The 22,110-nt window shown below is 42.0% G+C and overlaps 2 protein-coding genes across 2 annotated transcripts in view; both read left to right on the top strand.

Moving 5' to 3' along the window:
• The window catches only part of GABRD (gamma-aminobutyric acid type A receptor subunit delta), a 58,298-nt gene extending 52,644 nt beyond the window's left edge, over positions 1-5,654 (top strand). The window contains exon 9 of the mRNA XM_075190818.1: positions 4,772-5,654. Within this exon, the coding sequence (XP_075046919.1) occupies positions 4,772-5,065 (294 nt within the window). The 3' untranslated portion in view covers positions 5,066-5,654. The remainder of the gene's footprint in view (positions 1-4,771) is intronic.
• A 10,103-nt stretch (positions 5,655-15,757) lies between these two features.
• LOC142106636 (transmembrane protein 26-like) lies at positions 15,758-21,623 on the top strand. The gene is made up of 3 exons (XM_075189631.1): positions 15,758-15,954; positions 16,352-16,403; positions 21,168-21,623. Exons 1-3 carry the CDS (start codon positions 15,758-15,760, stop codon positions 21,621-21,623), a joined length of 705 nt encoding a protein of 234 aa, XP_075045732.1.
• Positions 21,624-22,110: the final 487 nt, after the last annotated feature.

Below are 22,110 nucleotides of genomic sequence, written 5' to 3'. Positions count from 1 at the left end.
TATTCAGACTAAAAGCACAATGATAAGAAATACTTATTAACTCTTTCTATCCCTAAACAAGTCAACTTTTATTCCATTTCCAGCATGTACTTTATTGCTTATCAATATTAGGTCAGGGGCAAACGCAGGATTTGTAGAGGGGGGTTTCCACACCACGCCGACAGTGGGCATGACCAGCATGCATGGGGGCGTGGCTATAATACTAGACAGTGCTTGGCTGCTCTCCAACTCTTCATATCCCTATAATATACATGAGAAATGCTCTGTGCACTACTGTTAGGTGCACGCAGCTCTCCCTTTTCAAGCAGAGCCGTGTGAAGCGGGGGCAGGGTCCAACCACCTCAATTATACAGTGCCCAGGCTTGGAGGGGGGTTTCCAGGCACTATGAACCCCCCCCCCCCTCGAATTGTCTATGTAGGTGTGTTACTAAAGGATTGAATTTGAAGTGGTGAGATTACATTCAAGATAAAATGACAGTAAGACATTTAATAAAATGGCCAACACAGATGGTGAAAAATCCGAAAAGGATGATAAATTTGGATGGCATCCAAATAGAGGTGATACTGAAATCCAAAGGAGCTTATTCGATTACCAAGAGTAGAGGTCTAAACAGAGACCAGAGTGGACAACAGTGCCAAATGTAGCATAGAGATTAAGGAGTATTAGAAAGAGGACCATTAGATTTAGCAGGAAACAAATTAGTGCTATCTTTGTTGGAATGTTGGGAATGAAAACCTGACTAAAGAGAGTTGTTAGATGTTGTATGAAGAAAGGAAGCATGTTGGATGAATGTATACAAGTCTGTGACCGGATGGGCTTACTTTGCCACCCGGTCTTGGTGAAGAAGGGATGTTACACAGTTTATCTGAGTTGCTTTCTCGCCATCAGTAATTGACTGTTACTGACCACTCCTACTGGTGCCACCTGCCAGCAGACACTCGCCGACTTGCGGGTGCCAACTGTGCGATAGTTGAAGGTACTAGTGATCATCCAGAAGTACATATGGTATACTACAGTTGAAATTTAAAATACAGCTCTTTATATACTATTTCTTGCACACATGTTGGCAGGGGTTAAACCAGCCCTCTGCCCCTTTCTGGCACCACAAAGTCTGAGATATTACATTCAATGTTTAGCATCAAGATGCAATATATTCTCTAAACTTGGATGTAATGCAATTTACATTTAACACAATTTAGATCAATTTGAGATTTTCCAAATCACTAGCATTTACATTATTAAAATAATTTCCCCATCTCGCTTAACAGGACACATAGGATGAAAGGATAATGACCCTTTGCTGTGCATTCCGGCTCAAAAGATGTGTTGGTCACTCAAAGATAAAAAGGTTTAATTAGCATGGGTCTTCCTTTAGAAAAGTTACAAAAACAAATTTCCCCCAACATGGCATACTGTCTCAGGAATCAATACATCTCAATACATAAATCAGTACATTTGCAATGATATACAGTGGTGCACTGTGCCACTGATAGCAATAATAATAGTATTGTATAAATTTATTTCAAAGTGATCCAGGGGCAAGGAAGTTTGGATGGTTATCTGAGAGAGCTTTTGGGTTTAGAACTAGTTTTTTTTTTTTTAGAAAAGGAATATTAACTGCTCGAATAAGGATGGAAATATACCAGTTCAGAGAAAGATTACAGAAGTTAGTTGAAGCTGATATAAGCATAGGAGTCAGAGATTGAATTATATGCGTGGGGATAGGGTCAAGTTGAACATGTACTAGAGGAGTAGGAAAAGAAGAAGGTAGGTACTTAATCATAAATTGTGGGATCAAAGAGAAGGTACCATAGGGTGCAGTAAAGGAAATTGTAATCCTTTTACTAAAAGAAGGAAGAAAGATCTTGGGCAGTGATGGTGTTCAGAGGAGTTGTTATGGGAGGATTGAGAAGATAAATAAATATCGAAAGAAAAGAGCGCTAGGTTAAACGCTTATATAAATTTATTAAAACAAATATAAAAACAATATAATAATACATAATGACACTGTGTCTATAAAAAAGGTAATCAACACCTCAGGGCATAGCAAGAACACATAAGAAACAAATAGAATCTTATAAACACACAACACCACCATCTCCTCTGTCACCCAACTCCGCTGCCTGGGTGTCACCCTCGACTCATCTCTCTCTTTCGCCCCCCATGTCCAATCCCTTGCTCAAGCCTGTCGCTTCCAACTGCGCAACATCGCCCGCATCCGACCCTTCCTCTCACAAGACGCCACCAAAATCATCATCCACGCACTCATCATCTCCCGCCTCGACTACTGCAACCTTCTCCTCACTGGCCTCCCCCTCTCACATCTCGCCCCCCTCTGCTCTGTACTCAATGCGGCTGCTAGACTCATCTTTCTCTCACGCCTCTCCTCCTCTGCCTCCCCTCTCTGCCATGCCTTACACTGGCTCCCCATCCCCTACAGAATCCTCTTCAAACTCCTTATCACCACTTACAAGGCTCTCTCCCTGTCTACTGCTCCCTATATCGCCAACCTCCTCACCATTCACACTCCTGCCCGGTCCCTGCGCTCTGCTAATGACCGTCGCCTCTCCTCCACTCTAATTACCACTTCCCACTCCAGAATCCAAGACTTCGCCCGAGCTGCCCCACTGCACTGGAACGACCTCCCTCGTTCCATCCGTGTCGCTCCCAATCTGTGCTCCTTCAAACGAGCACTTAAAACTCACCTGTTCCTCAAAGCTTATCAACCGTCCACTTAACCCCTCACCTACTCTGCTCGCTATTCCCTCACTCCCCTGGCATCACCAGCTCCCTCTCGTGTCTGATTTGTCCACCCTCCCTTAGGATGTAAGCTCTTATGAGCAGGGCCCCTCTTCCCCCGTGTCTCCACACCTGTTCTTCTGCTCTGTCCTTACTCCTTATGGCTGTCCCGGAGTTACTGAAGCATTGGTACTTTGTGTTTATCTTTCTGTACTGTTTAACCCTGTATGGTCTACTGTTTGTACTATGTACGGCGCTGCGGAAACCTTGTGGTGCCCAACAAATAAATGATAATAATAATAATAACTCCCTAACAAAGGGATATTGAATTTGAAACACAGTCCATGTAATTGCTGATCAATAGGATTAGCGATCTTAATGTATTTCTAAGCTCATCAAATGGCTTCCCACAGTTTAGTATGGAGACATTTATAATAAGAGGCGGTAAGTTGCATGAACATCAGGAGAAAATGATGCGGACCCTTTAATATAATTTGCTCATATTCCAGCCTGTGGAGGGAAGGGATAGACAGCCTTCCTGGGAACTAGTCCGTTACCGAGTGATCAGAACTGAGAACAATGTAGTAACTTAGTCACAGCTGTGTGTGAAAGTGTAGACGATATGGAACGATGTATTGCACATAACAAAAAATAAATGTTCCAAATAGGTAGAGTACTTCGCTTGAGAAGATATTTACATGTATTAAAGAAGTGTTTGGGGTTTTAAATGTGATATGGAAATATATTTATTTAGCAGCATCCAGAGCATTTTAGTATAATAGAGAAAGTTGGTTTCTTCAGGGTGCCATGGCTGAAATTGTGGTGGATGCAGAAAGGAAATAATAGCTTAAGCCACTTGATCAATGACTGTTGTTGTGAATAATATATGGTTCTGGTTTATCAGGTCAAGAGCATGTAGAAATTGGTAAGAGTAGTTGTTGTATATAGGTGGAAACTTGCTGAAATTGAGTAGAGCTGAGATTCCTGCAGGTATAAGGAGGTTAAAGACTGTTCACTTACAGTCTAAGGAGGTTAAAGGTATGAAGGAGAGCTTGCAGGTGATCAGCTGATGGTCTGACAAAACAGAAAAGAATGTTAAAGAAATGAGAAACTGAATGAAGTCTGGAAAAAATTAACATCAAGGCATTGGGATATTGCAATCATCCAAAGATGATTGTGGGAATAACATAGGATAAGGAATGAAACAACCAAACAGAGAAATGTTCAAAGAATTGGGATGGTCCAGGGGGGGAGGGGTGATAGGTCGCAGCTGCATGCAGAGAGAGGAGGCCGTTGAATGTCCAGATAGTATACACACAAAAAAATGGTAGTGATGGGACAGTTGGTAAAACTGTGCATGTGCAGCGTGGGGAAATTAGATCTACTTTTAAGCTGGTAAAGTGGAGACCACAATGTGAAAGGGCTGCAGGTAAGGCAATGTCTGATTGTGTGAGTTATGTTTCTGTTAGTGCCTGGGCTCCATGCGCTATACTGTATGTAGCAAATCTTCGCCGCTCTATTAGCTCACCCAGCGCAAAATCATCACTGCACCACTCTGTGAAGTCATCCAGCTTGTCATCAATCCAGAATGAGCCTGCTGGAGAGAACTCTTCAGACGTGGCCTAATACACCATCATTCCATAGCGCACCATGTGACTCCTTGAGAGCAGTACTCCCTCCGCTACTGTACATGAGAATGATGAATGACATCTGCCTGAGGTCAACATCTGCTACCTGCTGCTCTTAAGAGCCCTAAAATAAAGTGAAGATAAACAAGGGAATGTAGCAGTAACATCAAATAAGGAATGGACAAGCTAAATAATGGGAAAGGAAAATTGAATACACAAGACACACATTAATAGATGGAATGCAGAAAGTTCAGATCAAAGGATATTAGAGTGAACTTTATTATTTTTTTGGTTTAGAATATAGTCATACATTTTGGCTACAATGCTTTTGATTTTCTTATTTTGTATTGTGTGATCCTTTGCTTGTCAGTATTTATAACTATTATCTCTGATTAAATTGCAGGTTACTATGAAGGACGGTAAAGAAGCCATTGTCTTATTCCCCCTCTCATTATTGGGACTAAATTTCAACAAAATCGACAAACAGAGCACACATCCATCTAGAGTGAGCAGATCCAAAGATCACAGAAGAGGACGAAAAGAGCTCTCTAATAAATCTACACCAGAAAATAAAGGCGGGCGAAAGACTTTCCTGAAGCCCCTAGACAGTGATACAATTGATGTTTATTCCAGAGCAGTTTTCCCAGCAGCCTTTGCAGCAGTGAACGTTATTTATTGGATAGGTTATACGAAGTGAGCAGTGCAGTTTCTAAGGTATCTGTACAGATCAATTAAAAAATGCATAATAATACATAATACAGTATTTATGCAGTATAAAGATAATGGCTTAATGTAGTTACATTTCTATCTTACAATTATTTTATGTAATTATAATTGTTTTATTTTAATATATTAAAACATTTTCTCCCTCATGCTTTGTACACAGGATGGCCATAGAAATGTTATCTGGAAATAAGAAATAAGGACTCATGTATGTATACTTCTTCCCCGGGAGATTCGGGGGAGAAGTCATGTGACATGGGATATAAGGGGGGCGTGGTGACATTGTTGCATCACCATAGCCCCGCCCCCACTATAAAAAGCCGAAATTCACGGCATTGAATGGAGGGGGTGGAGCCTAATGGCACCATTAAGACCCGCCCCCTCCATTCAATGCCGTGAAAGTAAGCTTAGGAACTGTTTACCAAATACTATTATTTCAGACCAGCTATTTTCTATCTGAGAAAACAGGTAGGTAAATTACTGACCCAGCAAAAGAGATTAACTTACCTGTACATGCATGATTAAAGATGATTAAACATGACCTGTTGGTGATAATTTTGAGAGCCATTTCTCTGATTATTTTAATTATACCTCCTTACTGAATAAATAAATACATGGAAAAGTTAGTTTTGTTACATCTCCCATAGCTCCTTGCAGTCATGTCTTCTTTTTCCTATACAATGCCCATAAAGTAGAAAAAGATATTAACATGACTATGCAGCAAACTGAAAGTCCCATCAGTCCCCAAAAACATTATAATATTCACCAGGCTAGACAAAAAAATTCATTCTTAGTTAAATCGGCACAATGCCTAAATGTGACATTTAGTCTGGTCGTTAAGGGTATAAGATACCCTGTCATGAAGGTGATAAGATCCCTATTAATTTCCTCTATATTCCTTCACATTTAACGGATATCAGTAGACACTGGTGATACTGATAAACATCCACGTGTAGAAACCCATACATTGTGCAACTAAATAAATATTTATCACTAATGTGTATTACCAGACAGAGATAAAATCTACCATCACTAAAATGATAAACTCGATGGGGAGAATTCAATTCTCCCTGAATTAGCGCGGCGTTAAAGCTATTATCGTTATTACGGTAATTTGAACCTGGCTTCTGCTCGCAGCTCAGGAAGCTACGAGCAAAAAGCAGGCATTGAAACAACCGTAATAACGGTAATTAAGCGCATTATTACCATAATAACGGCTGGTCACATGACTGAGCCGAGGGGGTGGGTAATTCAAATGCTGGCTCTATTTAAACTTCACTCTGACACTGCAATTGCTGACTCCCTGTGGATTCCCTGCCTGGACCTCTGGCTCCCAAGTCATCTTTCCTGAATATATAATTTGACCTCTTGTGGACCAGTTCCCGTTTTGCCTCCTGACCTTCCTTTGGACTCCGATTCTGTATTGCAGTTGCCCACCTGTGTGCTAGCTCCCGGCTTACTACATGCTCTAGATACTAATTCTGCTTACTCCCTTCACTCCTGCTCCTTCCTCGGCTCTGCTGACATCTCTCCCACTTCCATGTGGGGCAGACCAAAGCCGCGACCTGCAAGTTCCAGGCAGCGAAGCCCATCCCGCCTTGCGGCAGCTCTTGGTTACAACCAGGAGGTTTCGTTAGACTCTGCGCCTTTCGCCAGCCTGCATCAATCTTGGCTAACAGTAGGAATCTAAGCCTACGAGTAGTAGACAATTATGAAGTCAGCTAAAGGAATAATAAATAGAGAAAAGGGGGCACATTATCACATTTGTACTATTAGCCAATATAATGTATTTTTTATGTTAGCACTGGTTTGAATTTCAATGTGTGATTCAGAACATCAATCATTTGTGACTACATATATTTCCCTAATCCCACAATAAAACACTGTACAAATGTTTATTTTTATTTTTATTTAGAAATCAACAGTTTGTGAATGTTAAAAGTCCATAATAGGATCAACAGCTGTTCCAGCCATGGAGGAATATCTGCTTAGCCATGTAACCAATCTATTTAGTACATGATGCTTAATATATAGTCTGTTTACTGTTCTTTATTTAGGAGAAAGCTATATACTCGAGCAGCACATGTAGGAGCAGTGATCATTCCAACTCATGTTTTTTCCCCCCCATCAGATTTACCAAACATTCTAAAAAAGGAAAAGTAGAGGTGTTGCCCATAGCAACCAAACAGCTTCTAGCTGTCATTTTCTAGAACGTACTAGATAAATGACAGCTGGAATCTCATTGGTTGCTATGGGCAACACCTCTACTTTCCCTTTTAGAAGGTTTGAGAAATCAATTAATTTATCTGGTCACCATGGATTTAAAGCATACACACTCTACCGAGGTGAACTTCATATAATGACAAAATGCAACTACTTACTTTACTTTTCCTTCCCAGTGTAAGCACACTTCTCCAAACAATCCACTTAAGAGAAGCTAATTGCTTTTTAATGACTTGGCATAGCTAGCTCATAAATTATCTTCTCATACATCTCCCATGTTACCTCTTCTCCAAGGGCCAGTTATTTCCTCTAGACTAAAAGAGATCTTTACTCTTTTCATATGCAGGACATACTAGAAGTCACAGACCTTATTAATAATAATAATAATAATAATAATAATAATAGTGGCAGGCTGACATATTAAGAGACTTTTTTTCTGGTTTAGACATTTGTGGACGTGTTTAGCTCTTTGTTGATTATTTTCATTATTCCCAGTAAAAAAAACAAATGCGTGGGAACGTTAGTTTTGCTTCATTTCCAATCATAACTTATGGCTTCGTTCTCTTTTCTTTTTTCTTTTGAGATGACGAAACAGTCTAACTGCAAAACAAATTCCCCTCACTGTAGTGATAGTGTTGGAGGTGTGGGACTGATAGAATTATACCTTACATTTGGTGGCCTTGTCTTATGATTTCCACCTTCTTTGGCATATAGTCTTACATTGTACACAATACCACAATGCGGGGTGTGTGGCTGCTGTGATGCCTCCCCCATCCCAGGCCCCCGATGGGGGACCCCCTGCATCCCAGAATATAATAAAAAAAAGCAAAAAAAATTCCATTTAGCTGACAGTGGTAATGATTCAAAAAATAAACTCAATCAACAAATATGTACATAAAACAACTACCGTACTCCTTTCTGCAGTTCTCTGCAGCAATGTAAACATAGAAGCAGAAAGGGAAAGTGCTTATAGTGTAGTGATTTATATCAATGGGAATACATTGATAAATTCAAGCTGCATGCATTAGTAAAATAAATAAAACGGCTTATCTGGCAATCTCTTTGGTTTTAAGGGAGAAGTTTTTTTAATATAGACCATAAAGGGCTTATGATTGCAATCCTTAGCAGCAATATTTGGATATCTGGTTTGGATCGTACGTCTCCCAAGCTGTGAATAAAACCCAAGCTGTGAATAAAATGCCGAACCAGCAACCCATAGTGTAGATATTACAATTTTTATTAAAACATTATTGAACACTTTTACGGAATAAAAATATATAGATGGAATTGTAAGGACATTTAACCTTTGGTGCTAAGGACATTCTCTACCGCTCCTGCCGTTGGGTCCATTATATGCTAATAAAGGCTACAATTCATCCTCATTTTTTTGAGCATTTTTGTATATCTCACTGGAGAAATAAATGACAGACGGGAGGGTAAATAACACTTATAACCTCGCTATCATCACAATCACCACTCTGTCTTCTTGTCTCAGCTCTGCCCTTTTTCCCACTAGATTGTCCCACGAGCAGGATCCCCAGTACCCTTTTCTTACACATCTGCATTTATTTTGTATATCCTGTATGTCTCCTTTTTATGTGTGCTTTGTTTTCCCAATTGTCCTGTGCTGCAGAGCACTATGGCGTTTTAAAAATCAATGACGATAATAGCAATAATGCCAGGGTCAAACAAGCAGTGTAACATCTATACAAGTGTTTCTCAAATCCAGTCCTCAGGGAACCCCTAACAGTGCAGAATTTCCAGGTGGATCTTTTACAATGTGTCAGTCAGTAATGAGCACACCTGTGCTCTAACAAGGAGATAAGGAAAACATGCACTGTTAGGCAGAGCCGGATTTATACCTCATGGGGCCCTAGGCAAGATATCGGTTTGGGCCCCCCCCCCTTCACACACACAGTGGCCCCTCACACACACATAATACACGCACGCAGTGGGGACACACACACACACATAATACACGGACGCAATGGGGACACACACACACATAATAGACGGACGCAGTGGACACACACACACATAATAGACGGGCGCAGTGGACACACACACACATAATAAACGGACGCAGTGGGGACACACACACATAATACACGGACGCAGTGGGGACACACACACATAATACACGGACGCAGTGGGGACACACACACATAATAAACGGACGCAGTGGGGACACATACACATAATACACGGACGCAGTGGGGGGACACACGCACAATACCAGGACGCAGTGGGGACACACACACACTTAATATACTACCCCACCCCTCCCCCAACTTACCTTTTTCCTTGTAGGAGCTGTGGAGTATTCATCCCCTTCACACATGGGACGGCACTTGTGATGTAGTGCATGTCCCATGTGACACACAGCAGGCCACACAGAGGAGAGAGGGAGGAGACCAGCCTCCACACTAGCCCCATGTGGCCCCTCCCCCGACTCGCGGCACCCGACCCCCCTCCCCCGATTCGCGGCACCCCTTTCCCCCCCGCACGAGTCGCGGGGGGGAAGGGGGGTGCCGCGAGTCGGGGGAGGGGCCATTTTTTAAAAATTTTTTTAATTGCTCCTGTCCCCCCCAGCTGTGCCCCCCCGAGAGCCGCTAGGCCCTAGGCAGGTGCCTAGGTTGCCTAGCGGTAAATCCGGCCCTGCTGTTAGGGGTCCTTGAGGACTGAATTCTGAGAAACCCTGATCCATATTAAAGCCATGGTGATTTAATAAAATGGGTGGAAAAATGGGACACAGGATGCAGTGGTCAGACTTTGCCCCAGGGTAGTGCACCTTAAACTTGCAAGACGGTATGCAATACTGTCTTTGCCTGGCAGTGATCATTGGGCAAATGTATACATATCACATGCATGCCCACATACATACAGACCCTATACACTGAGCTGTGCTTAGCTAATTATTTTTTTGGTGGTGGACAGGGGTCAGCATGGACACTCTGACCGTTCTGCGGCTACGCAACCCCATATTCAGGAAGCTGCGATGTGTTCTGACACCTTTCTATCATAACCAACATTAACTTTTTCAGCAATTTATGCTAAAGTAGCTCTTCTGTGGGATTGGATCAGACAGGCTAGTATTTGTTTCCCATGTGCATCAATGAGCCTTGGACATCCATGACCCTATCGCTGGTTCACCGCTTGTCCTTCCTTGGACCACTTTTGGTAGGTACTAATCACTGCACATCGGGAACACCCCACAAGACCTGTCAGTTTGGATGCTCTGACCCAATTGTCTAGCTATCACAATTTGGCCCTCAGATCCTTATACTTGCCCATTTTTCCTGCTTCCAATAACTTCAAGAACTGACTATTCACTTGCTATCTAATATATCCCACCCCTTGACAGGTGACATTGTAAGGAGATAATCAATGTTATTCACTTCACTTGTCAGTGGTTTTAATGTTGTGGCTGATCAGTATATAAAGTCACTTTTTCTTTTAAATTAAATTACACAGACTTATGAGCTTCCTAAACTCTTTAGGGTGTGTTTATGGGAGGATACCTTATCTATAAGCCTTAAAAAAAACAGTAACAGGGTAGATTTTAGTAATACAAGATCTTAGTGAGCTTTAGAGAGCATAGAGCCTCCTGGTCACTCTGAGACAAATACGGAAATACTTTGAAGGTAAGTTCCTAGGTTATATGTGTCATTATTTTAAAAATGATCCTTGGACATTTCAATGCTGTTTTGCTTGTTTGAATAACCATTAAAGAGGACCGCTTCATAAATATGTATGTTTTCCTTTGCTGGATTTGCTATAGTTGCTGGAAATTGAGATCACTGAATTACTTAACCTGCTTTTATTGCTTCATATGTTAGATATTTTTGGTGGAGATTGTACTGTAATATGCTATTGTATACTGCTTCTCTAAAGTACACCTAGAAAACCAGCAGCCCTACAGCACTAGTAAAACTGCCAGTGGCCCAAAACTTCTTTATAGACAATCCAGTTAGTTGGTTACTTTTGCTGTCTTATCATATATTATTTATTGCTCAATAAATCAAAAATGCAAAAAGAACTTTAATAAAACAAAGTAAAAATAAATAAAAAAACAATGTGTATAGCTTGAAACCAAGCAATAGTTAATCCATTTCCACTAATTTTAAATACGTTGCTACTTTGGAGAACCCCTCCTTAATCAAGCATGCCTCCCATGTTTAGTAAATAGGAGGGTTACGCTGCTACCTGAAGCTGAGAGCTGGCTTGCACTGCGGCATGTGGCACTGGAAGACTCCATCGGTCCACAGGTATGGATGGCTTGTGTTCAAGGCTCCTATTAAGGTGCACAGCCGCATTTCTGTGGTCCTGGCAGATGGATCCAAAGGACCTGCACACTTTGGTGACTGTAGAGGAGACAGGCACACTTGTCCTTGCCTCCACTATCACTGTGTTTCCACATAGGGCTCATTCGCTGCTATACACCCTCACAACAATGAACAACCCCAACACCTTAAGAGTGGTACAACCTCTCTATGGGTCCATGCCACATATGTGCTGTCTGGAAGCTCTGGGTCTTCCAATGCTAGAGCACTTCTATGCAACCAGTGAAGTACTCATATCCCAGAAGCGCCTAGATAATGTATATGGGACATAGAGGCACCAAGTTAGTGGCATGTGACTGGAAATAGGGGAAGAAGACAGGCAGGGGTATAATACATCATAGGGCCCCATTACCTCTTGGTAACTTTTTGCAATGGGGGTATATATGACTGACATTTGAGGTATTTTATTGCAGTATATGATTGTCTATTACGGCATCTTCGTGCGTTGTATACTAAGAAATGGGGGGAGGCAATATGCGCATATTAATTAGAACATTTAATATATTAATTCCATGATACAGTCAATATGACCCTCTTTATAATGCCACTGTCTCGAACATGCTCCCAGCTTCCGAGACTTTGGGGTGTTTGCTGTATGAGGTTACACACGATTCCAGCCCGCAGTCTTTCTCTACCTATCACACAGGTTATAGACCTACTGAATCGCTCCCACACAGTGCTCTCACACCCCCAGACACTTCAGGTTTGCCACCACCTATTGAATACGGCTAATAGGATCCCAATATACTGTCCCACACGGGCACACGAGGCTTCTGGCTACCCACAGGTTAGCATGGCCCACCCCAACAATCAAAGGGTTAACTCTTCACACCTCCAGACTGTTACACAAATGTAAGTGCAATCACACACTAGGCTTGTTAGTCAAATGTATTAACAAATCACACACCGGTATTCAAAGGGTTAACTTGGTCGAGCTATATTCTTCCTGGCAGGCTAATGAATTTGTTAGAGTATCAATGACGCCACTTACTAAATTTATAGATTAAATATATACAAAGGTACAGGGCATTCAGATATAAAAAAAACGATTAATAAACAATTGACATAACATACACAAGCAAAACAGTTTAAAATAAAAAGGGTTACATTCAGAGTATAATTTACATGAGTTGTATAATCTGTGCCATGGGAAATTGGCAGCTTATCAATGTGGATTGATTTTCCCAAAGTTGTAACTGGTCTCAGCTTTTTAAAGACACTTGCACACCTGTCCCCACCCCCCTGGGGTTGCGGTCTGTGACACTTTTTTTAATCACCATTTGCATGTTGCCTGATTTACTACCCAATTCTACTATGTGACCTAACTTTTCTGTGGAGCGTCACACAAACCCAATTTTATTATTAATAGTTTCCCTATGAATCTTCCCATCTATTGATACCAAACAGGCCTAGGTATGGGGTATTAATTGAGCTTATACTCATTTCCTCAGCTTCTCTGCGTGGCAGAATTCTTAATTTGACATATGAGCTGCCCTTCATCATGCTATTGAGGAACTTGTGCTTGATCACTGCTTTTATTGATTTTAAGTGCCATATTTTAAAACTGAATTCTTATTGTTGTATATAAATTATAGCCAAGTCAGCACTTGGTCTCTTTGAGCCAGACACCACGCTGAGCGGCTCCTAAAAGTCTATTCAGGGGTCACAACTCAATCCCAGGCCAGGATATATCTCACCGCAGGGGCATTTGAAGCTGCTACAGGTGATACTGCTATCTTATAACACTGGGATGTGCAGAGTCACCGAATACACACACACACACACACACACACACACACACACACACACACCAGACTTTATGACTTCACATTTTACACTTTAGTAGCTCAATTTATCAATGGATTAATTTGATATGCCATACTTACACTGAAGTTAAGATTTAGGCCTTATTCCCCACAATTATGTGATGGGTTAACCCTTATAAATAACTGTAATTTCTTTATGTTCACAAAAACCACCCTTATCACACCTCCAGTTAAGTCATATATAATAATCTGGCACTTTAATGAGTGGCAGTCTCTATAGCTATATTTTATACATAGGAACATAATTATATTTCTAGCCTAGTTGTATAGCTAAATTTCCAGTCTAATGTAACAAACGGAGGTGTTTGCCACAGGATTTTAAAAGAGTAAAAAGGTGTTTAGCTGGCAATCTGTAAAGAAAGGCTGCAAACAGACTTACACATTTGTACACCTAACGTAAAGAGATACCAGTGGAGGACCATATGTGTGACAAAATAATAGTAAAGAGTCTGATTTAACTTACATGTTTTTAGGTGGTTTAAAAAAACATCTTTTCCTTAGCAAGCAGCAGCCCTACAGGGTGTGTCTGCAATCAAAACAGAGCATCTGCAACAAACTCCCTTTTAAAGGCAAGGTGGGAGTGTCATCTGTCCATCAAGTTAGGGCTGTGGGAGGAGTGTAAACCTGTCTGTTTCATTGGCCACTGATTACAGATGCCAGAGAGTGGCTGGTGTTTAGGGAGTTGGTCTCTGGCTATCTAAGGTTAGGGTCACAAGAAAGAGTGTGGAACTCTATGCTGTCAATTTACTTTACCATCCTGACAATAAAAGCAAAGGAAACAAGTGGTGTGAGAGTGGGATCCAACCCAAGTAGACATTAAAAGTGAGGAAGTTTTCAGGGCCCTTGTGAATCTGGCTGCTGTGCAGCAAGAGCAGCAAGCTCGGGTGCAAAGACACAGGAGGAAAACACCAGGCTCTTAAGGGAGGAGTTAGTCCAGGTAAGGCGTGACAGAAATGTACCACCTGGTCCCACACTGCAGAAAATGTCCCCAGCTGATGTCATAGAAGTGTATCTTGTGCCCTTTGAGAGCGCTGCAAAAAGGGAAAAGTTTTCCTCCTGAAGTTTGGGCTGAAAGGCTAACTGGTGAAGCTCAGTAAGCTTATATGGATATGGATGAGGATCGGGCTCAGGGGCTGTCTGGACTGGGAGGCAGAGGGCATTTGCCCCCCAGGCCAGTTCCATGACGGGCTATCTTGGGCTGGATTACTGGGCCACCTGCAGTTTTTCCTTTAAAATAGGCTGCGGAGTCACGTCTTGCACCCCAGGCTAAAAATTGCCAGCCCTCCCCTGATTGGATCTCTGATTATCCGTGCTTAAAGTCTAAGATATTGGCTTGCATTGGGGTTACAGGGCCAGACAAACTGTTCAGAGCATAATTGGCTTAACTTTCCAAATTTAAAAAAAAATAAAAAATGGCTGCAGCCAGAGAAGAATTTGCCTACTCAGATTATTGAAGCTTTGGCGATAGATCACTGCATCCAGGGGCTGGGCCGTGGTCTGCACAGATGGGTGCTGCAATCGGACCCACAAACCTATGAAGAGATTGCTACAGTGGTAGAGAGGTTTGTGCTTTACAGCAAATGACCAAAGCACCTGCGTTCGTGCCAATACCAATACCACGTCAAAAGCCAGGTTTGACAATCCTTGCTACAAGGCCCGTTGGTAAAACTGCTACTGACGAGGGCCAGTTACAATGCTGTCTAGTCTGAAGTGTTTCGAGTGTGGTGAGCCAGGCTACTTCCGGTCCGAGTGTCGTAAACTAGCCCTCTCTTTGGCCTTTGTTAAATGGAATAGGGTCAATGAGGGTCTATTGATTACCATCAGCCTGGAAGATCACAATGCTTTTGCTTGGAGGAGCATCCCAGTCTTATAACAAGCTCTCCTACACACCTTTTTAGGGTTGTACCTGCCCTTACAACCAAATCCAGTGAGCGGTTTACCAACAGTCTGCTCACTGGATTTGGTTGTAAGGACAGGTACAACCCTAAAAAGGTGTGTAGGAGAGCTTGTTATAAGACTGGGATGCTCCTCCAAGCAAAAGCATTGTGATCTTATGATCTTATGATGTTATTGAAATGCAATAGACTATTTTGTGCCCATAATTTTGTACTTTTCCCATACTGAATTAGGATGTGCATGATGATGGATGAAATGTATCAAAAATAAATTGGAAATAAATAAAACATAGTTAAAGAAAAATCAAGAGCCTAAGGCATCTGTTCTGTTCATATAGATAGCACAAAATGTTTTTGTTTCAACAGGTAGGTTGAGAAAATGGCCATCACATACTGGAAGATTGTGATGGCCATCTTGAGTCGCTTCATTTTCACGGTGCATGGGTTCCTTCTGGTATGGCAAGTGGTAGAGGTGAAGAAGAATACACATTACTGGATGCTTCTGATTGGGCTGCTGCTGTTATATCTAGAAATGGTTGTCACGCTGACGGTAACCAGGAAAGGAGAATGGAAATGGTAATGATAGTAGCTTCTTTTTCTCAGATCCGTGGACATGTAGTTAGTATGGAGGATTACAAATCCTAACAGACTAACATAGTTGTCTACATTTCTTACTCAAGTAACAATTATACCACTGAATATATTAAATGCTGCAAAACATTTTCATAGCTTGTAACAATGGTTATCACAGCTGCCTCACAGCGCTAGAGCCATGGGTCCATACGTCCCTTAATTTATATACTCCAGCCTTCCTTGGTACCTGGAAAATGGGAAAAAGAAACCCGATTAGCTAGAGAGTGAAAGAGTCACTCTGATTGGCTACTTGTGTAGAGACCCCATGTGGGGTAAGTATAAACAACATTGTATCAATGAAGTTAATTCATAAAATGTATCAGTGAATTCCTTTCCCCAGGGAATTTAGCCCCATGCTAAGCAGGATAAGACTGTGGGTAAGGCTGAGCATGGTAAGACTGTGGGTAAGGCTGAGCATGGTAAGACTGTGGGTAAGGCTGAGCAGGGTAAGACTGTGGGTAAGGCTGAGCATGGTAAGACTGTGGGTAAGGCTGAGCATGGTAAGACTGTGGGTAAGGCTGAGCATGGTAAGACTGTGGGTAAGGCTGAGCATGGTAAGACTGTGGGTAAGGCTGAGCATGGTAAGACTGTGGGTAAGGCTGAGCAGGGTAAGACTGAGGGTAAGGCTGAGCAGGGTAAGACTGTGGGTAAGGCTGAGCATGGTAAGACTGTGGGTAAGGCTGAGCATGGTAAGACTGTGGGTAAGGCTGAGCATGGTAAGACTGTGGGTAAGGCTGAGCAGGGTAAGACTGAGGGTAAGGCTGAGCATGGTAAGACTGTGGGTAAGGCTGAGCAGGGTAAGACTGAGTTCTATTACACAGGGATCATAAACCGTGTGTTTCCCTGTTAGGGTTGGCCCAGACAGTCATAGACTGAGGGTGGACTGCATGCTGTTAGTCCTCCCTCATTAGCTGTAACCAGATCAGGCTATGAGCGCTGGTGTTCGTTTCATTTTGGGGGAAGGGGCTAAGCCGGGCTTTTTATTTTCTTAATTTTTATACATATTTAAAACACCAGTCATCCACTTCAAGCTGGTAATCATGACTGGACGAATCTAATATGCAACCCGCTGGCTCTATAAAGTGTTAAAAGTAGAACATTTTTAAAAATGCATGGGGTGCCCACTCCAAGCAGTATTAACCCTAATGCTGCCAGCCTAGTGCTGGTTCTGCAAAATCGGAGCTAAAAAAGGTGACCTGTAGTGCCACAAAGTAAAATTTAAATAAACCACATTACCCTCATTAAAACTTTACTTTAAAATAAATAATAAAACCCCTAAAATAATGTTGTTAGGAACTTACCTTGTTCCCGTTCCGCTGCGCTGTCAGCGTGATCTGACAGCGGTGTCCGTTCTGTTCAGCGCTTCTTCTGTTAGCGCGGCTGCACTTCCGGGTTCTCCCTGCTGCCGATCATGTGACTCCTGGGCAGGGAATTCAAACTTCTATATCTCCCCTGCTCTGACACGCTGCCTGTGTCAGAGCAATGTGTTTCCTGTTCCTGGCTACAGTTCCTGTGTCCTGACTCCTGTGAACCTGCTCCCTGTGTATCCCTCTATTCCTCCTACTCCTGTGTACCTACCTGGCTGTGACCTGACTATTCTTTGGCTTATCCCTGGCACTACGCAACTGGACTATCTCCTGTGTACCGACTCGGCTGTGTTACAGACTATTCTCTGGATCTCCCTCTGGCACCGTATACCTGATCTTCTGTGTACCGACTCGGCTGTGTTACCAACTATTCTCTGGATCTCCCTCTGGCACCGTATACCTGATACCTTCTGTGTACCGACTCGGCTGTGTTACCAACTATTCTCTGGATCTCCCTCTGGCACCGTATACCCGATACCTTCTGTGTACCAACTCGGCTGTGTTACCAACTATTCTCTGGATTTCCCTCTGGTACCGTATATCTGATATCACCAGTGTACTGACCCGGTCGTCTCTCTGGACCCAACTCCTGCCACGCACCCATTGGCTCCGTGCATCTACCTGTGCTAATACTGACTAAGGCATCATAATCGTAACAAATGTAGACACCTCTTTTATACCACATTGTTTTATTAAATAAATAACACCCGACATACTTACCATCTGATGTCTTCATCTATAAGGGATCCAATCTTGTAAGTGTCTTCTCCATTAGGGTTGAAAAAAACATACCAAAGTATTTTAAAGGTCCTGTTGCTGTCCAAAAAAAATAACATTCCTGGTCCTGGAGTAGTCCCAAAAAATATAAACTCCCCAAAAATATTCCAAATGTGCTTGAAAAAAAATCTTTCTTCAGTCACAATGACCCCAAAATATTTCAAATGTCAATGTAAAGCCTCTTCTTTTCTTCAGCCACAATGAGCCAAAAGATTCCAGCAGGATGCGTCTCGACAAAACAAGAAACCCTTAACAACGACTGTACTACGGTCTTCTATGGAAGACCATCCGCTGCAGAATGAAAGATAAACAGGTCTATTTATACTGTAGGGGGTTTCCTATTACAATGTGAGAAAACCCTCTACAGTATAAATAGACCTTGCATCTGAATTCGGGCGCATGCAAAGCCTAAATACAGGCATCAAATTCTGAGTGTGAGTTGCGCTCAGAATGCATACCCTAATGAATTAGGCCCTACATGTTTCTATAGATCTATTGGACCTTGTGCCTGGCGGTGGTAGTCAGTTTAACGATACTGACTACCCAGACAGCGGCTACAACAACATGGCAATTCTGAAGACTACTACCCCAACCTGAAAAAAAAACAACTTGTCATGACACAGATGAAGCGATGTGACGACCCAATGTGTTTCCGACTGAGAAAATTACGTTACGCCAAAACTTGACTCTTCTTAAAGCGCCGATGGATGGACCCGGCTTGTAAAGGTAAGGTTAACCCTAACTCCTAACCCTAACCCCTAAAATAATACTAACATTGGATTAATGGCAGCCGGGTCCGTCCATCAGCAATTTAAGAGGCGTCGCGTTTTGAAGTGCCGTCATATTCCTCAGTCAGAAACACATCGGGCCATAACATCACTTCATCTGTGTCATGGTAATTCTTTTTTTTTTAGGTCAGGGTAGTAGTCTTCGAAATTGCCATGTCGTCGTAGCCGCTGTCTGGGTAGTCAATATCGTTAAATGGTACTACACCCGTGCCTGGAGCCCAGTGCACGCACAATTGGTAGCTCAGGTCTTTGGCCGAACACGTATGAAATCCGCACAGCATTTTGTTATACTGTCAGTGGCTCTATTAAAAAAAATTGAAAATGTTAAAACTTCTAAATGTTACTCATTACTGAACTGCAGAACTGGTTGTGTTACATTTGTGACTTATTATCCAATTACACCGAGTACAATTTATCAGCTGGCTTGAGAAAGGAAAATGTGAGTTCTTCTTTCATGTCTCTTTATAAGTGGTCATCATCAATGTTTAAAAGATTAAGCAGTTTGCAAATCTCCATTTTGACCTGAATCTGCTTCCTGCTCAATTATTAGCAGCGATACAGATTTAACTTTAATCTCCAGTCAGGAATCGCCTCTACATATAATTTACAATTACAGACCCATTTACTGGGAGTATTAACAGAAAAAGGAAATCTACCTTCCATTTCCTCATAGTAATTTCTAAATATGATAAAACACCATTTATAACAGTTAAGACTGTAGACATTTTACAAGTTTCACAGATATCTCCCGTCAAAGTGATGTTGACCTACTTAAATACTCTGGGCCTGATTGATTAAGGAAAGTAAGGCAAAAAAAGGAATACATTTTCTCCGGGACAAACAATGTTACTATGCAAGGGGTGCAAATTAGTTTATTATTTTGCACATAAAGAAAATACTGTCTTTTTTGTCATGTAGCATACTTTATTTTTACGCTGAAGTTGATATTGGGCGCACAGAGGATTTTTAAGGGGGGGTTTCCCCTCCACCCAAAAAAACCCAAAAAAAACGAGAGAGCAGCTCTGTTTCGGCAGCACTATACTATACAGCAGCCGCGGCGCTGTCAAAGAAGCGTCTGTATATTACAGTGCCGCTATGTAGGGCACTTGTTTAGCGGAGGGGAGGGGTTTCTAGAGACCCAGAAACACCCCCTGCGTGCGCCCCTGCTACCCCAACTATAAATCTGTCTTCGTATTTTAAATTTACCTCCCCCTCCTATACAACATGGTTTTGTCAAAGTGCAAAGTTACTCCTGTTTTTGCTTTACGTTCCTTAATGAATCAGGCTCTCTGAATCTGGGACATTTATGAAAACTGGTGCACAGGAAAAAGCTGCTGGAACCCATATCAATCAATCAAGTTTGCTCTCATTTTTCCACCATACCCTTAAACAATTCATACACCAGCTCCTGTTGCCTATATCAGAGGTGGAACTTGGGAGCTTTAGGCCCTGGTGCAGGGAGGCGGTTGGAGCTCTCTAGTTCCCTGTATAGTGTGCCCCATTATATCCATGGGCCCTGGCGCACCGCACCTGCGGCACCAACGGTAGTTCCGCCAATGGCCTAGATTTTAAATTAAACATCACAGTTCAGTTTGGTGGCAACCACTGTTACTGTAAACATAGGGACAGGTTACCATGCTGTGAGGAACATATACACGTGGACTAGTGTTCTTTAAATATAATTTTGGGAAAGAGTACTATTTATCAGTGGGCAAGTTTGAACCAAGTTTTGCATTTGTCTCAAGTCAGACAAATAAGGTGGATGACTTTAGAGATAATACAAAAATATGGAAAACTCTTCATAAAGTTACATTTAATATCAATTAGCCTCCCCCCAAACTCCTACCTGTTCATAGCCATTCCTTTTCTTTTTTCTGTTCACCTTTTATGTTTGGAAATCACAGGAATACAAGGTGATGTTGTAGTAAAATAATATGGAGCTTATTCTGGTACTCTTCTTATAATGATGGATTTAGCTCAAGCACGCTGGCTTTGGCAGTAGCCAGAATGATGCCAGGGGATGATACATGCTCTGAGTTAATGCAGGAAAATAACAGTTTCTGAGGCAATTCAGCACTGTAACACAGTTTCTGAGGCATTGCAGGAATATAGCACAGTATCCAAGGCAATGCAGGAATCTAATACAGTGTCTGAGGCAATGCAGGAAAATAAGAGTCTCTGAGGCTATGCAAAAAAATGAAAAAGCTTATGATCGAAAAACCAGCTGTCTCAGCTACTGCTGACCTACATTGGATTAGGTGCAGACATCCTGGATATATTATTGTTAATCAAGGAACCGTCTATAGGAAATAACTGGAATGTAACGATTGCAGGTTTATGTCTCTTCAGCTGGGCAATCTTGCAGTTCACATTAGTTCCCACAGAAGTGAAGTCCTCACCCACTCAGGACACACCGCATGAGGATGGCTCACAGTCGTCACCACCCAGGAATGAAAGCTGTGTTTTCTCATGTCATACCAATGAAATATGGAGTAGTTTCATTTCAGTGCCGATGCAGGATGGACCATTTCTTATCTTTCGCCTTTATCTGGCAATTAAAGAGAGAGTGCTGAATGAAATGATGATCTTCTTCATCTGTAAAAATATATTGACCGTCACGGTAGAAATATATAGCATCGCTGTGGTTCAACATTCAAACCGCAAAGACAGAAATAAGTAAATATCCCTACATTTCACCTAGAGTTTATAATGACAATATCAAGTCTAGATTTCAAAACACTAAATAATTTTTTGTATTAACACTACATTAGCTTATACCCTTCTCCCACAAATCCTGATATGAGTGGGTTTATTATTTATAAGGAAGCAGATCCAATTAATTTTCCCAAGTAAGCTTGTTTACCCCTTATCTCCTGTTATGGATTACCCCACATCCAGCTACAATGTATTTCTTTCTTCAGAGTCCATTCGCCTTCCTTCTAGAGGTATTGCAAAAAATCATGCCCCCAGAGATACAGTTCATTCAATGCAGATTCTTCCCATAGGCAAACCGAGGGGGGGTTTCTTAGTGCCTGGAAAATCCCCCTCCAAGCATGGGGCACTGTATAATTGAGGTGGCTGGACCCTGCCCCCGCTTCACACAGCTCTGCTTGAAAAGGGAGAGCTGCGCACACCTAACAGTAGTGCATGTAGCATTGCCCATGTAT

The sequence above is a fragment of the Mixophyes fleayi genome, chromosome 11 (assembly GCF_038048845.1).
Source record: "Mixophyes fleayi isolate aMixFle1 chromosome 11, aMixFle1.hap1, whole genome shotgun sequence".
In the NCBI taxonomy this organism is placed as follows: Eukaryota; Metazoa; Chordata; class Amphibia; order Anura; family Limnodynastidae; genus Mixophyes; species Mixophyes fleayi.
Note: the sequence above shows the minus strand (reverse complement) of the source record. Positions and strands in the feature narration are given on the sequence as shown.

Bases quoted from the DNA above. Each gene is read 5' to 3' on its own strand.
- LOC142106636 (XM_075189631.1), top strand. From the start codon at position 15,758: ATGGCCATCACATACTGGAAGATTGTGATGGCCATCTTGAGTCGCTTC. The intron at 15,955-16,351 runs GTAATGATAGTA...TCCTTTCCCCAG, and splicing joins AGGAAAGGAGAATGGAAATG to GGAATTTAGCCCCATGCTAA. The intron at 16,404-21,167 runs GTAAGACTGTGG...TCGAAAAACCAG, and splicing joins TGTGGGTAAGGCTGAGCATG to CTGTCTCAGCTACTGCTGAC.